Source organism: Colius striatus, chromosome 2 (genome assembly GCF_028858725.1).
Source record: "Colius striatus isolate bColStr4 chromosome 2, bColStr4.1.hap1, whole genome shotgun sequence".
Taxonomy (NCBI): Eukaryota; Metazoa; Chordata; class Aves; order Coliiformes; family Coliidae; genus Colius; species Colius striatus.
The window spans coordinates 65,022,212-65,035,445 of NC_084760.1; the positions used below are offsets into that span (position 1 = coordinate 65,022,212).

A 13,234-nucleotide genomic window follows, 5' to 3' on the forward strand; every position below is an offset into this window, starting at 1 on the left:
CAGCATCTTCCTTTAAATTGGACTTCAGTGACTTCAACGTGTAAGAAAATTACGGTGCAGCTGAGAAGTGAATGTACATATCTGTATAGATAAATGTCTTATACCACCAGTCAAACATTTTAGCCACAGGTGTGACTGTTTCTTTCCAATAAAGCCATTGCAGTCATCAAAACCAGTCTTTTCCTAAACAGCTTTTACAGCTTTGCTCTCTTGTTCACGAGCCTTCTTTTTGGACTCTGAAGCTGATGAAATCGATAAACACAGTCATAACTTCTTTTGCTTATGGAAAGGAAAAGACTCAGAGTGCCCTAAGTACCAGTCAGGACAATAGGATTTGTCACAGACAGCAGTTAAAGGGCTTAAGGGGATGCTATTTCTAAACTCTGAAAATGGCCATTATGGTAAAAACTTCCTAAACAGTAAGTAAATATGCAAAATACAAACTCTAAGCTATTAGGAGCAACGGTGACAGAGGAATGCTTTTAATGCTCTTGTCAAAAACACTTTTGAAAGCATTTATTTGAAATATCAAAAAGGTTTAATTGTATTCAGTTTTTATAATCACAGAATTCTAACCACTCTTTTACATTAAAAAACCTAAAAAGTTAGGGCACTTCTCAAGTTCCTGAAAGCCAGCTGAATTAAGTGCAGAGTTTCATGCTTGAGTATCCACTAAGAGGTATGTAATCAAGACTGAACTGTATTTGTATTCTTAATTCATTAGTGGAACTATAAGGCCCTCTTCTGGATCATCCAGTACTGCATGGCCAGGCAAAGTACACAGAAACGATGAAGCTAGCCAATGCTACAAAAAGATAAGTATCTCAAATGTATTTTCTTCATACTATTGCCAATTTCATTTCCTGGCTTTCACATGTATCTGCCCATCTCAGTTGCTGTAATTTAGTAGCTGAGAACAATTTCTTGGCACATTCTTAACAATAAAGCATTTCTTATGCTAACATTCACGAGAGGAGTGGACCGTCCAAAGAGTTGTAGAGTTTCTCTCCAACTTGATATGAAGATACTGTGCATCCAAGTGAGGCTTCCTAAAGCTTGTTAAGCAATAGCACATACAGACAGAAAGGTGTGATTCTGCACATCTACCTGCCTCCATTTGTATGTGACTTTCAGAAGTTATGCCTGAAAATTTGGCTTGTGCCAGAGGGAGTGTAAAAACCATGAAGAACCATTACAATAGTACAGTCTTCAAGGACTGTACAATTCACAGAATCGCAGATTCTTAAGGGTTGGAAGGGACCTCAAAAGATCATCTAGTCCAACTCCCCTGCCAGAGCAGGACCACCTAGAGTAGATCACACAGGAATTCCATCCAGATGGGTTTTGAATGTCTCCAGAGAAGATTCAATAACTCATCTGGGCAGCCCGTTCCAATGCTCTGTCAGCCCCACACTGAAGCTCTTCCTTTTGTTTGTTTGGAACCTCTTATGTTCTAGCTTGCCTTTTGATTAAATATACACAGGAGGACCGTGAAGGTCTCACAAACTTAATCTTCCAAGGGACTTACTTGCCTAAGTAAACACTTGCTGTTGAAAAGCACGACACTTCTCCACAGATAGAAGGAAAGAAAATATTCTAGAACATACTGTATGGAATGGCATCATTTCAGTGGATTCATCTGGCTGTCAACCAGTGAACTTGAATCATAAATGTCCCTCTTTCTAAAACCAGCCACTTACACTTGTGTTACATCATGTATGGTAACAAGCAATCACATACACAGAAATACAGGAACAAGAAGTATCTTATTAGTAATAACAGAACATTAGACATGGTTTCATTGGCCTGCACATTTTAAGAAAGAAGGATGCTGAAGAAACCTTCACGTATCATTTTTTGGTAAGTTGCTGTCTCCTGCCAGTGTGGGGCTAATTCCGATTGTTCTTTTTCCGTACTTTTGATTTTGGTGCTGTCAAAAAGAAAAAGAAAGGCGAGAGAAAAAAACCATCAGAAGTGAATTACAGTAATACCAGCGCTAGCATTCTTTTAAATTAGGTTGGGTTCAAAATGGATCCATTAACATGAAACTTACCATTGGGATTTTCTTGTCTGTAGAAAGCTTTTAACAATTCCACGGCTTCTTTGGCGCGATACCCAGAAGTGCACTGTTCAAATTAGAACAATGATCATGAGCAAATCTGAGAATAACCTATTCCATGCTTCACAGCAATGACTTAAGTACAGAATAACTGTAAACAACTGTGCTGTCTGTTCCACTGATTTAACATGGGCCCTTTAACTATTTGGGGCTCAGGAAACGTCCTTTTCAGGCTGGAGACCCAATACGTTTGAAAAACACTACGTTGAGGCTTAATAGGGTAAATAATTTCCCTGAGAACTTAAAAGTTAGCCAAAATAAACTTTCTTAGTAAAAAATTATGCAAGCCCCAATTTCCTTCTTATTAATCTGTTTCCAACTTACTTTATGTACTCCTCAAGCACTCGGAAATGCAAGAGACGTACATCTAAGTATTTGTAGGTGAGATTCCTACCAGAGAACATCTGTCCACACAGCTACTCTTTATTCCTAACAGTCACCTACCTCTCAGACCTTTTTGGTCCTTCCAAAATCTTTTTCCTATCTATGAACAGTAATGACAAAGTGTTTAAATGTCACTAACGCTAAATGAATCTCCACCCACCCTAGAAAATAATGAAGTAGACCTATACACCCCACTGCAGTTGCCTACAGAAATAAAGGCAGGACTTGTAGTAGCAAGAATCTTCTCTTTCCTTCTTCTCAACTTATAGAAAAATTAAATACCAGATGCCAATGTTAGGAAATGAACACTCCTCCAGTACTGACTATAAAATTAATTCAGATGCTAGCCTGGCAATCACCCTGACAGGACGATGCTTAGTATGTTTACACTGGACTGCCAAACAGTATCGTCTTGCTGACTGAAATTCCTTCTGAGCCTTGGTGCCTTTAGGGGTTATTTATGATAAAACCGTAAATGTAAAATGTGGAAAATAACTCCACGAATCCTCCTCAGTATCCCTGCATAAGGCAGGATCATCTACAACTGCTTGTAACATAGTAAGTATGATGCTATACTCTCTATCTATACGAATGTATAGGTATACTAGTATCATGCTGTAAACCACCTACATTTCTGTGCACTATACCTCCACTGAAAACTCGTTCAGCCTTTCTTAAATTACAAACATGCCTCATTCTCCCCAGCCACTCTTCCAGTCCTTCACTATCTTTACTGCACAGAAAGTCTCCCAAGAGCCAAACTATATCTCCTCTGCTACTTCTGCAGTACGTATGTATTTGGGGATTTGAACTATATGAAGTGTAAGCTGATGCTTTTTATCTCATATAGGGATAAACGGAGACCAAAAATACAATCAACTCCAGTGGCTCATCTAAACAAACCAGTAACTTGGTAAGTTGCTGTTACTTGATCTTTATTGTGTTTGTACATTCTGCAGTTTAAAAACAATTTTTCCCTCATCTCTTCCTGACACATACATTACTCTTCTAAGTATTAAACATCTTTCTGATGTATTTATTCCTTACCTTGTTCCACAGGTGTAATTCTCTCCTCACCTCTGATGCATCCTTTTAAATATTTTAGGACTGGCATAAGGCTTTTCCTCAATTTTCTTTCCAGACTTAATTTTTTAACGTTATTTTCTTGTTAAGTCAAGTTTACTTTAAGAGGACTTGGATGAAAGATCATCAAACCTATGCACAACGTTTTCAAATCATGGCAATGAAGCTAGGGCACAGTACCCCAGCTGAAATAAACAAGGAAAACATTTTACAGCGTACTTGAAATGGTTCTCCTGTGTCTACCATATCGTCAGAAGAGATGCTCAAAACTGAGCCACAGCCTCCAAAACGCTCATTTCGACAGCCATATACGACCCGTGGAATTTATGCGAATGAGTTAAGGTATTAAGTTAAAGTGAAAAGCAAGTAGCAAATACAGTAGCCTGATTTAAGTAGTCATTAAATTTCACTAAAATGTGCTTGTACTTTTCAAACTAGTCTGTACTTTTCAAACAAATTAGTCTGTACTACAATTCCTCCCTCATAAAATCAGAACTCACTTGTGAATAATCTAAGATGCTTTCTGAAGATGAACATCCAGCCTTCCTCTGAAAAGAAGCACGAATCCTTAAGCAGAGGCTCACATGGCCATGGTTTACTGATTGTTACAACATTCAAAACTGAAAACAGAGCCCAGCTGAGCTCATTTTACATAATAACAGACGTCCCTGAGATGTATTTTTACATCCCTAAGGGAAATCGTAATTGGTCATAATCCCACCAATTGTCTTTCGTAGTCCAGTCTCTTTACCGGGGGTAAACAGAGGTGGGTGCAGACTCTCAGACCATAAGATGGGACCCCTCTTGGCTTTGCCTGACAGTGTAGAGTCATCCTCTGTGGGCTCACTGCCAAAAAAGTATGGTCCTGACACCCGGTTTCCCGGCATGGACAAGCATGAAAGGATACTCATCAATCGCACGGCCGCTGCACACATGATACAAGGCTCTACAGTCACGTACAACACCGACTGTGCAAACACTTCTGTATAATCTCTGTTCTGTTCCTTGCACCAGTCAAGGACCTGATCGATTACCACCATTTCTGCGTGACGAGTAGCCTAGAAGGTAAAAACAAACATTTTCTTCAAGTTTGCATTGATTCACAGCTTCAAGCTTCTCACTTGTACAGATAGAGATGAAATAAAATGTGATGTCATATAAATGCTCGTTCAAGTCAGAGGCACGATGGCCTGACATCTAATTTATTAATAACACAACTCTTTTCACTTCTGTTAAAGTAGTAACATAGTGCTTTCTTGAGAAGATTCTTCTTAGTACACCTCTGCTGCTTCAAGTTGCAAAAGAAATTTCACGCAGCCAAACTGCAGAAGAAATCCTCAGCCCAAGAAAGAAGATATTCAACCTCAATCTCATCTGCAGTAGACACAAGATCCACAAGTGCAGAGCAGTTTTTTTCCTTCTACCTGTTCCTAAGCAGAGGGGTCTGCTCAGAAGTTCTCTTCCCTCTGTTAGCAAGTCAAGACATGAAAGCTTTCCTTGAGGCTTGAAGGACACACACAGCTCACCAGAACGACTGATCTAGCCCACTGCGCTTCCAAGAGCAAGAATGCAGGCTGGGTTCACTTTCACTGGAAATATTAAGAAATTGCTCCTAGCTAGTACCTTTTCCAAACTCTGGCAATGTTACTGTGCCTGCACAGAGTGAATATACTCTGAATGAGCAATAATTTCAGTATGCTTCTGGAACTGCTTGGCCTGCTGTGTAGACACAGCCTTTTCAGTTTGCACCAGGTTTAATGCTGCCTGGGAATACACACAATTACAGGGAATGCCTCAAAGCAATAGACAGGGATTGCAGCATATGCCTGATTACAAAAAGACAGAAGAATATTGATTTATCTTTTTTTTAATTCAAGGTAACTCAGTAATGACTATCTCAGAAGTTACAGCAATAGGCATGGCACAAAAGCCTGAACAGAAGAAATGGTGACTTCAACTGGAACAGGCTGCCCAGATGGGTTGTGGAGTCTCCTTCTCTGGAGAGAATACCCACTCAACACCCAGCTGGACGAGTTCCTGTGTGATCTACTCTAAGTGGTCCTGCTCTGGCAGGGAGGTTGGACTAGGCGGTCTTTCAAGGTCCCTTCCATCCCTTGAGATTCTGTGAACTGCAGAGAGACAAAACCAATGAGTAATGTCCCAGCATTGCTCTGGAATGTCTGCAGCAGTGTGTTTTGCCAATCAATGTCACAGCAAAAATACCACAAAGTATTAGTTATGAAAAGACTTTCTGGTTACAAAGTCTGTTGCTTATTTGAAGCAAGGATGTTAAAGTTTTTCTTCTTTTTCATCTGTTCTGGATAAAGGACATTTTTAACACAGGCACTACACTAAGAATAAATCCATATTATACTCCTACCTCTGCTATAAATGTCTTTATGTGACCTTAGATAAATTCTTCTCAACACACGAACTTGAGTTGTTTTAGCACTGTGAAGATCTGAGGTGATAACTGTAAGATGCTCTACAATATACAGCAAAGGACTCAGACATAAGTAACTTACCACTAAGTTTAGCACTGTTTAAAAATGTTTTAAAACTCCTGCAGAGATCTACGTTGCCTATGCCTACACATCAGCAAATAGTGCAGTGCAAGGGGAGTGCATCTATACAGCAAAACGACACTGAAGACTCAACACCAACTCAGGGGAGTTCACACTGCCGGGCTCCGGTTTGGTGCCAAGGACAGTATATTCCCAGGAACAGCTGGAGTGCATTAGGTGTGCTCCCTGAGTGCACCTTTTCAGCATCATTTCATCAAAAAGAAGACAAGTTTGTCATCTCTGAGACAAACCAAAGCAAGGCAGGCAGACAGAATCAGGAAATTTATTCCATGAGCGCAGTTGTGATCTGAACTAACATAATGATGAACTCTCTTGGAATAAAAACATGGATCTAAATCATTCCTCCAGACCTATTAGTGAAATGTTGCCATCAAGGTTCCTTGGCTGACTAGATGAGATCACACTTGGCTGAAGTCTCAATGCACACACCTTATACAAAGCACCACATTCACCAGCAGAACTGATGCCTCGGGACTACTACAGCTACCGTAACTCAAAGTGGAAGCTGTGGCTATGCCAGTTTTATGCCCCTCAGATCAGAAGAGACATAAATACCATATTGGCTTTTTTACTCTTGAACATGAACTGAAAGCATATAAGCAATACACCATCATCAGAGGAAAACACACTTCTGACTTGTGACTCTGCTTTATACTGAATACACCCAGTAGCTTTCAGGCCTCTGCTGATCTTGGAAGTACAAGTCAAGAAAAGATGTAAGTCATTGGCTTCTGCAGCAACAGGAGACAGCTACACAAAAGAAATTACACTAACATAGAATATTACCAGATACCAGCGTGTCCACATCTTCAGTAACACATACTGGTTTGGTTATCTCACCTCATGAGGATGTGGGAACACCAGGACAAGTTCACCATTTCACAAGTTCACCAGAAAGGATTATCCAAGGTACAGAACAGTTTCTGTACAGTTTCTAACTACGCTACGGCTCTTAACCCCACCAGATACAGTCATTTCCGAGTTAAGATGACTAGACTAGAGGTTTATTAAAAAAATCTTTTAAAAAAGTAGAAAAAGCAAACAATAAGTTGTGATTCATTATTTCTCATAACAAGCAGGCATCCAATGAAATTATCAAGCAGCAGATTTAAAACAAACAAAAGGAAGTACTCTTTCACAAAGCACATAATTAAATTGTGGAACTCATTGCCACAGGATGCTAGGGAAGCCAAAAACACAAATGAGTTCAAAAAAAGGTTCAGACAAATTCACGGAGGATATGTGCACAGACAGCTATCAGAAACAATCATCCAGAACAGGCTCAGGCTCTGGAAGTCCCTAAACTCTTCCCACTCAGAAGTGGAAAGGTTATGCAAGGGGAAGGTTTACACTACTCTCTTCTTGTTTCTTGAGCTCCTTCTTTAAAAATCTGCTAAAGGTTCCTCTTAAAGACAAGATATGGCTGGGGGAATACTGACCTTCTAGGCCTGTTTTAAGACTTTAGTTTGTACTGAGCTATGACTAGATTGTCTTTTTTATTGACTCGTGTATAACAATATACAAAAGAAGATCGTTTCTGTTTTGAGTCATTGACTCAATTCACAAGCTTCTGTAAACCCCTACTACTGTTTCTCAAATTGCCCCATCTTACACTCTCTTTTAAAGCCAAGAAAACGAATGCAAGTGAGAGCAGCAAGAGAAAAAGAGAATTGTTGGAGTGGCAAATGCCGTTGCAATAAGAAGTTACTTAAAGCTGACGTCAGTGGGGAAAAACCCTTGATGGAGCCTTAAAATAGCATCCCAAACTGTGGCAAATGTTTTATAAACAAATAAAGATATAATCACTGTCCTGAGAAGCTTACCTCCTAAATCTCGGACCAGAATTAACAATTTAGAATAAACGGGGCTAAAGCTCAAAGTTCTGTATTATCTTGTGGCTTCACTGGTAATTTCAGAGTGCAAGCAATACTTCATTATCAAACACTGTATTTGCAAGATGATCTGGGCAAAGACACTTGCTACAATGACCCAACAGGGTATAACAATGAGAAGTCTGCACTGGATACCAACAAAGGAACCAGGACAGAGAGTATTTTGGTGGGAAGCAAATGACTGTATCACTCATGGAAAAAAAGATGAAAAAAAAAGGGGGGGAGAGGCATTTCTACTTGGGCAAGGTCATTATGCTTAAGGAAGAAAACTTTCAACTTGGTCTGAGGCAAGCCTGTGAATAAGCAAGTGTGAGAGCTGACAGAGGGAACACAATACTGGCACAAGCTTGTGAATGTATCGCCAGGCTGTTGGAAATGAACACTTTACACAGACATCTGATTCGCTATTGCCCAATGGATGTAAGTAATGACATGCCTAACTATTTTGAAATTCTGGTGCCACAGCCAAGCTCCTAAAATAATAAAACAAAACAAATACAGCTGTATATAAACTCCCTTCTTCCAACAGGAACTTTTTTCAGGAGAATGTGATCACAGAATCACACAATGGTAGGAGTTGGAAGGGACCTCTGAAGATCATCTAGTCCAACCCCCTGCTCAAGCAGGTCCAATTAGAGCAGGTCACAAAAGAACATGTTCAGGTAGGTTTTGAAAACCTCCAGAGAAGGAGACTCCACACCCTCCCTGGACAGCCTGTTCCAGGGCTCTCTCACCCTCACATGAAGGAAGTTTTTCCTTAAGTAGAACTTTTTGTGTTCCAGTTTTTGTCCATTACCCCTTGTCCTGTCATTGGATACTACAAAAAAAGAGAACGCCACCCATCCTCTTGACATACAACTTTCAAATACAAGACTTCTAAGTATTAATGAGATCCCCTCTCAGTCTCCTCTTTTTTAGACTAAACAGCTCCAGTTCCCACAGCTTTTCCTCATAAGAAAGACATTCCAGTCCCCTGATCATCTTGGGGGCCTTGCCCTCGACTCTCCAGAAGTTCTCTGTCCCTCTTGAGCTGAGAAGCCCAGAACTGGACACAGGACTCCAGATGAGACCTCACGAGGGTGGAGTAGAGGGGGAGCAGAACCTCCCTCAACTGGCTGGCCACACTCTTCTTGATGCATCCCAGGACGCCATTGGCCTTCTTGGCCACGAGAGGACATTGCTGGCTCATGCTTAGTTTATTATCAACCAGGACTCCCAAGTCTCTCTCTGCAGAGCTGCTCAGATAGAGATTTAGAGAGTCAACCCCCAGCCTGTACTGGTGCATGGGGTTGTTCCTCTCCAGGTGCAGGACTTTGCACTTGCCCTTGTTGAACCTCATGAGGTTCCTCTCTGCCTAGTTCTCAAGTTGGTCCAGAGCTCACTGAACGGCAGCACAGCCTTCTGGGGAATCAGACAGATGATGATCAATTACTTTGCAAATAACTTCCACAGAGTAAGCAGCAGCATCTCTGACATTAGCATGCGCTGCAAAAGTTGTGCAGGGCAGAAACAGAGTACATAGGCTGACATGAGACAACCTGAATAAAAATGAGAGCTTTCAGCAACTAAACCTTTTTGACAAAATGAGCAGTTAAGGAACAGAATGAAAGAGAGCATAAAGAAGATACTACCTGTTCCCAACTCTGATCTGTATGATCAGAGGATGCAGGGACTTAATGGTTGTGGTACCTCACAAGAATTAACTCTATCCTAGCCCAAATCAGGACACTTACTTAAGGAGAATATGGAATTTATTTGACACAAAGTCTGGTGGCAACTTAATTCCCCAGCAAGGGCAGAATTGTAGGGAAAGGCTGCAGATCTAACTGGATAAATGACCATTTTCTAAAAGAAGGAAGAAAGTTTTCACGGAGGAAAAAAAGTTTAAAAAGTCTATTATAAAGCAACATCTTGGAGGTCAGAAAGCAAAAGCTAAAGGAAGAATTACCCAGCGTCATTCTTGCAAAACAAATTACATAAAATGTAAAACTGTCTTCAGACAAAACATGTGAGAAAGGAGTTGGAGCTACTACCGTGCCCTTGAGATGAGGCTCAAATACATTTATAGTACTGCTGCAAAACAAAATGAGTATTTTGTCTTTTCAATACAAAGGACACAGAGAATGTGGTCAAAAGGCAGAATCAAGAGTACGAAAGCACAAATTACAGCATACAAGATAATGAATTGAGACTTTACAGCAAGGGCCAGTACCACGCAACTGAAATCTGTCAGAGCAAACAATGCCACTGTAAGGAAAAACAGGAAGGACATACAGTCCTGACATCTATAGATCCAGGATAGTCTCAACAGCAAAATAGGCAACACAATAAACATCGAAGGTAATATAATACAATGTGGATTTACATAAGAGAGTTGACACTAAATTAACCTAGTAACTTTCTCTGACAAATGTTTTTTTCTAGGTAAGAGAAACACCAATCTCCTCTACCTGGACTTCTACAACACATTTGGTACAACACACCATTTGAAATTCTTGTCAGTCTAGGGGAAACAGCATAGCACAAGAAATGTGAGCAAGCAAAGAAGTTGCTTTGAAAGGGGAAATATTTGTCCAGAGGGAATCAATTAGCAAAGATGCCCAATTTTGCTGAAACGTTTTCCCTTGTGACATTGGCATTAACCAGAGAAACATCTACATAAAGCAGCTAATGGAAGACAGGGGATTGGAGTGTCACTCGGGAGGTGGATGGCCTTACAGATGGGAGTAAAAAAAAAACCAACAAAGAACCCAATACAAACAAAACAAGTGAAGAATAATAAAGCAGCATTAAAAAAAACCAAGGAAGATCCAGAAAAGACAAGTGGACTTACTTCCCAGGGAGAATGGGAAGTAGTATTGTTACCAAACAAGGCACAAGAGAAAGATTATCTAGAATACAGTACACTGTTGTGCTTAAGTGAATTCCAAAAAGGATTGATGCAAAGCTGGAATGGATGTATACAAGAATTCCTGCAATGAACACAGAAAGGAAGCTTATCTTCTGAGAGAAGATTAAAAAGTTGGCTCAGGGAAAAACAAAAGCCAAAATATGACTTTAAATACATCTCAGCTGTGTAAAATAATATACTATGCTGGCAGGAGAACAGAGAGATATAAATGGACCACAAAAAGTTTAAGACTGGAAGTTTTATGTCTTCTAGCCATCTGAGGAATCGTCTTCTGAAGAAGGCCTCTAACATGAGGTGGGACGAGAAATTACTTTTAAAATGGACCCTGGCAAATTTGTGATGTCTGCTGGAACTGCCTCAGTGTTTTAAAAAGAGATTTTTTTTCCCCAGGATTGTTCCTAAATAAAGCCAGAAATCACTAGGAGAAAACTGAAAACAAGTTCTTGCATTCACATTTCCCTGCAAATGCTTCTTTCAAGCTTACATTTTCTTTTAGACTATATGGAGCAATTAAGTATCTGATACAAAAATTTAGCAACACTCAGCACTTCTAATCACTGTAATATAAGAATTTATGAAGATAAAGCCACAAGAGAATTGAAAAAAAGGCTTGGCTTTCAAAGATATTAATAGTCCAAAATGGTTCCAAAATGCAGCCAAATTTTAAAAATCAGGCTACTTCAGACGCACATACCTTCAGACAACCTTGATGTTAACACCAAAAAGGTCAAAAGCTTCCCTAGTATTTTTAAGTTGTTTCTGATTTTCTCATCAGTTTTGTCAGTTATGTTCTGTCTGTTTATTAACTTGTGATTTTCACACAGCATTAATATCTCTGGCATAATTTCCCAAGAAGTGTCTGCTTCATCAAAGAGTTTACACTGATTTAACTGGAGATACCTAGCTTCTGTCATCTGGTTTTCTCACGTTGTATTACAATTATCTTAATACATTATGGATTGTCCTATGTCACATTTTTTGCCTTTTATTATATTTTCAGATTCGAGACATCTAGTGACAACTATAGCTAGAACCTACAATAAGATTCCATTATCCAAAACTTCCAGGTGTGCAAAATCCTTGTTGGCTTTAACGGGCCTCCCAGCACATATCCAATTTCACAGATAAAATTGCAAGCATCAGGTCAAAAAGTTACAGGCAGTGTTTTTTAGAAAGAGCAGTTATGTCAAAGGCAGGCTTTGTTTGTTTGTTTGTTTGTAAACTACACATCAGATTTTGTCACCTTACATATTCAGTAACTCTACACAACTTCTCAACAACTCATCTTCCCCTGCCTCTTCCAAAATGAGACCAATAATTACTTATTCCTTAATTTGTATGCTTCTTTTTCTAGAAAGGCAACAAAGTTGGATTTCCAGTATATAGTTCAGTACTTTTCAGACAGCCTTATCACATCACACAGAATGCTAACAATGCAACCTGTATCTGGAAAGAGTTTCAACAAAGAGCACGGGTAACTCATTTTTATCACTCTTAACTCCCAACTGACTTTAAAGGCCTACAGAGAGCACGTCCTAAACCTGAAAACCCTACAGGGACGACAGTCTTCAGTTCACACGCAACTTCACCTTCTTCCCTGTCGCTTTCTATCCCCTCCCTCCTGGCACCGCTCATTTTCCCTCCGAACACACCCCGCCATCTCCCGCAGCCGCTCCCTACAAGTGAGGGTCGCGGGCTGCAGCGGCTCAGCCGGGACACCACCACCCCCCCACCCCCGTACAACTGCAGAGACCCCTGGCTCCAACTCACGTTCTTCGTCTCGTTGACCTCGTTCCCCCCTCGCCCTATGACCTCGCCGTTGTACACCAGGAGGCAACCGACGGGAACCTCCCCCTTCTCCAGCGTCTCTTTAGCCTGCAGGGCGGGCAGACAGACGGACACACAGAGACAAGGAGCAGGACACTGTTAACGACAGGAGCCACAGCCAGGCTTTCCCCAACGCCCTCCTCCCGCCCCCTCCGTGCTGCCGTGAGGGAGTCCCCGCTCCTCTCAGGCCCCTTCCTGAGTTTGCCGTCGCGGGAGAGCCGAGCGGAGCCGCAGCCGCCCGCACTTTCCGAAAACTGCCGCTGATGCCCCCGGCCCCCCGTGCCGACCACAGGGCGCAGCCCCTGAACCGCGCGCTGACCACGTCCAGGGCCTGGTCCATCCAGGCCGCCGCCGCCGCCTCCTCTTCCTCCGCCGCCATGGCCGGCACCGGCGGGGCGCGGGCGGCGTTTCCGGGGGGCCGGGCAGCGAGGCA

The 13,234-nt window shown here is 41.3% G+C and overlaps 1 protein-coding gene across 1 annotated transcript; it reads right to left on the reverse strand.

Moving 5' to 3' along the window:
* Window positions 1-515: 515 nt before the first annotated feature.
* ADAT2 (adenosine deaminase tRNA specific 2) lies at window positions 516-13,208 on the reverse strand. The gene is made up of 6 exons (XM_061990844.1): window positions 13,121-13,208; window positions 12,745-12,849; window positions 4,494-4,644; window positions 3,806-3,912; window positions 2,054-2,126; window positions 516-1,930 (listed from the first exon to the last, which is right to left on the reverse strand). The coding sequence occupies exons 1-6, from the start codon at window positions 13,178-13,180 to the stop codon at window positions 1,890-1,892; spliced, it is 537 nt and encodes a 178-aa protein (XP_061846828.1). The 5' UTR covers window positions 13,181-13,208; the 3' UTR covers window positions 516-1,889.
* Between the last annotated feature and the right edge of the window lie 26 nt (window positions 13,209-13,234).

Excerpts from the sequence above, each read along its gene's own strand:
- ADAT2 (XM_061990844.1), bottom strand. The coding sequence starts at position 13,180 with ATGGCGGCGGAGGAAGAGGAGGCGGCGGCGGCGGCCTGGATGGACCAG. Across the intron at positions 12,850-13,120 it reads TGGACCAGGCCCTGGACGTG|GCTAAAGAGACGCTGGAGAA; the intron begins GTCAGCGCGCGG and ends CCCGCCCTGCAG. Across the intron at positions 2,127-3,805 it reads ACACAGGAGAACCATTTCAA|TGCACTTCTGGGTATCGCGC; the intron begins GTACGCTGTAAA and ends TAATTTGAACAG.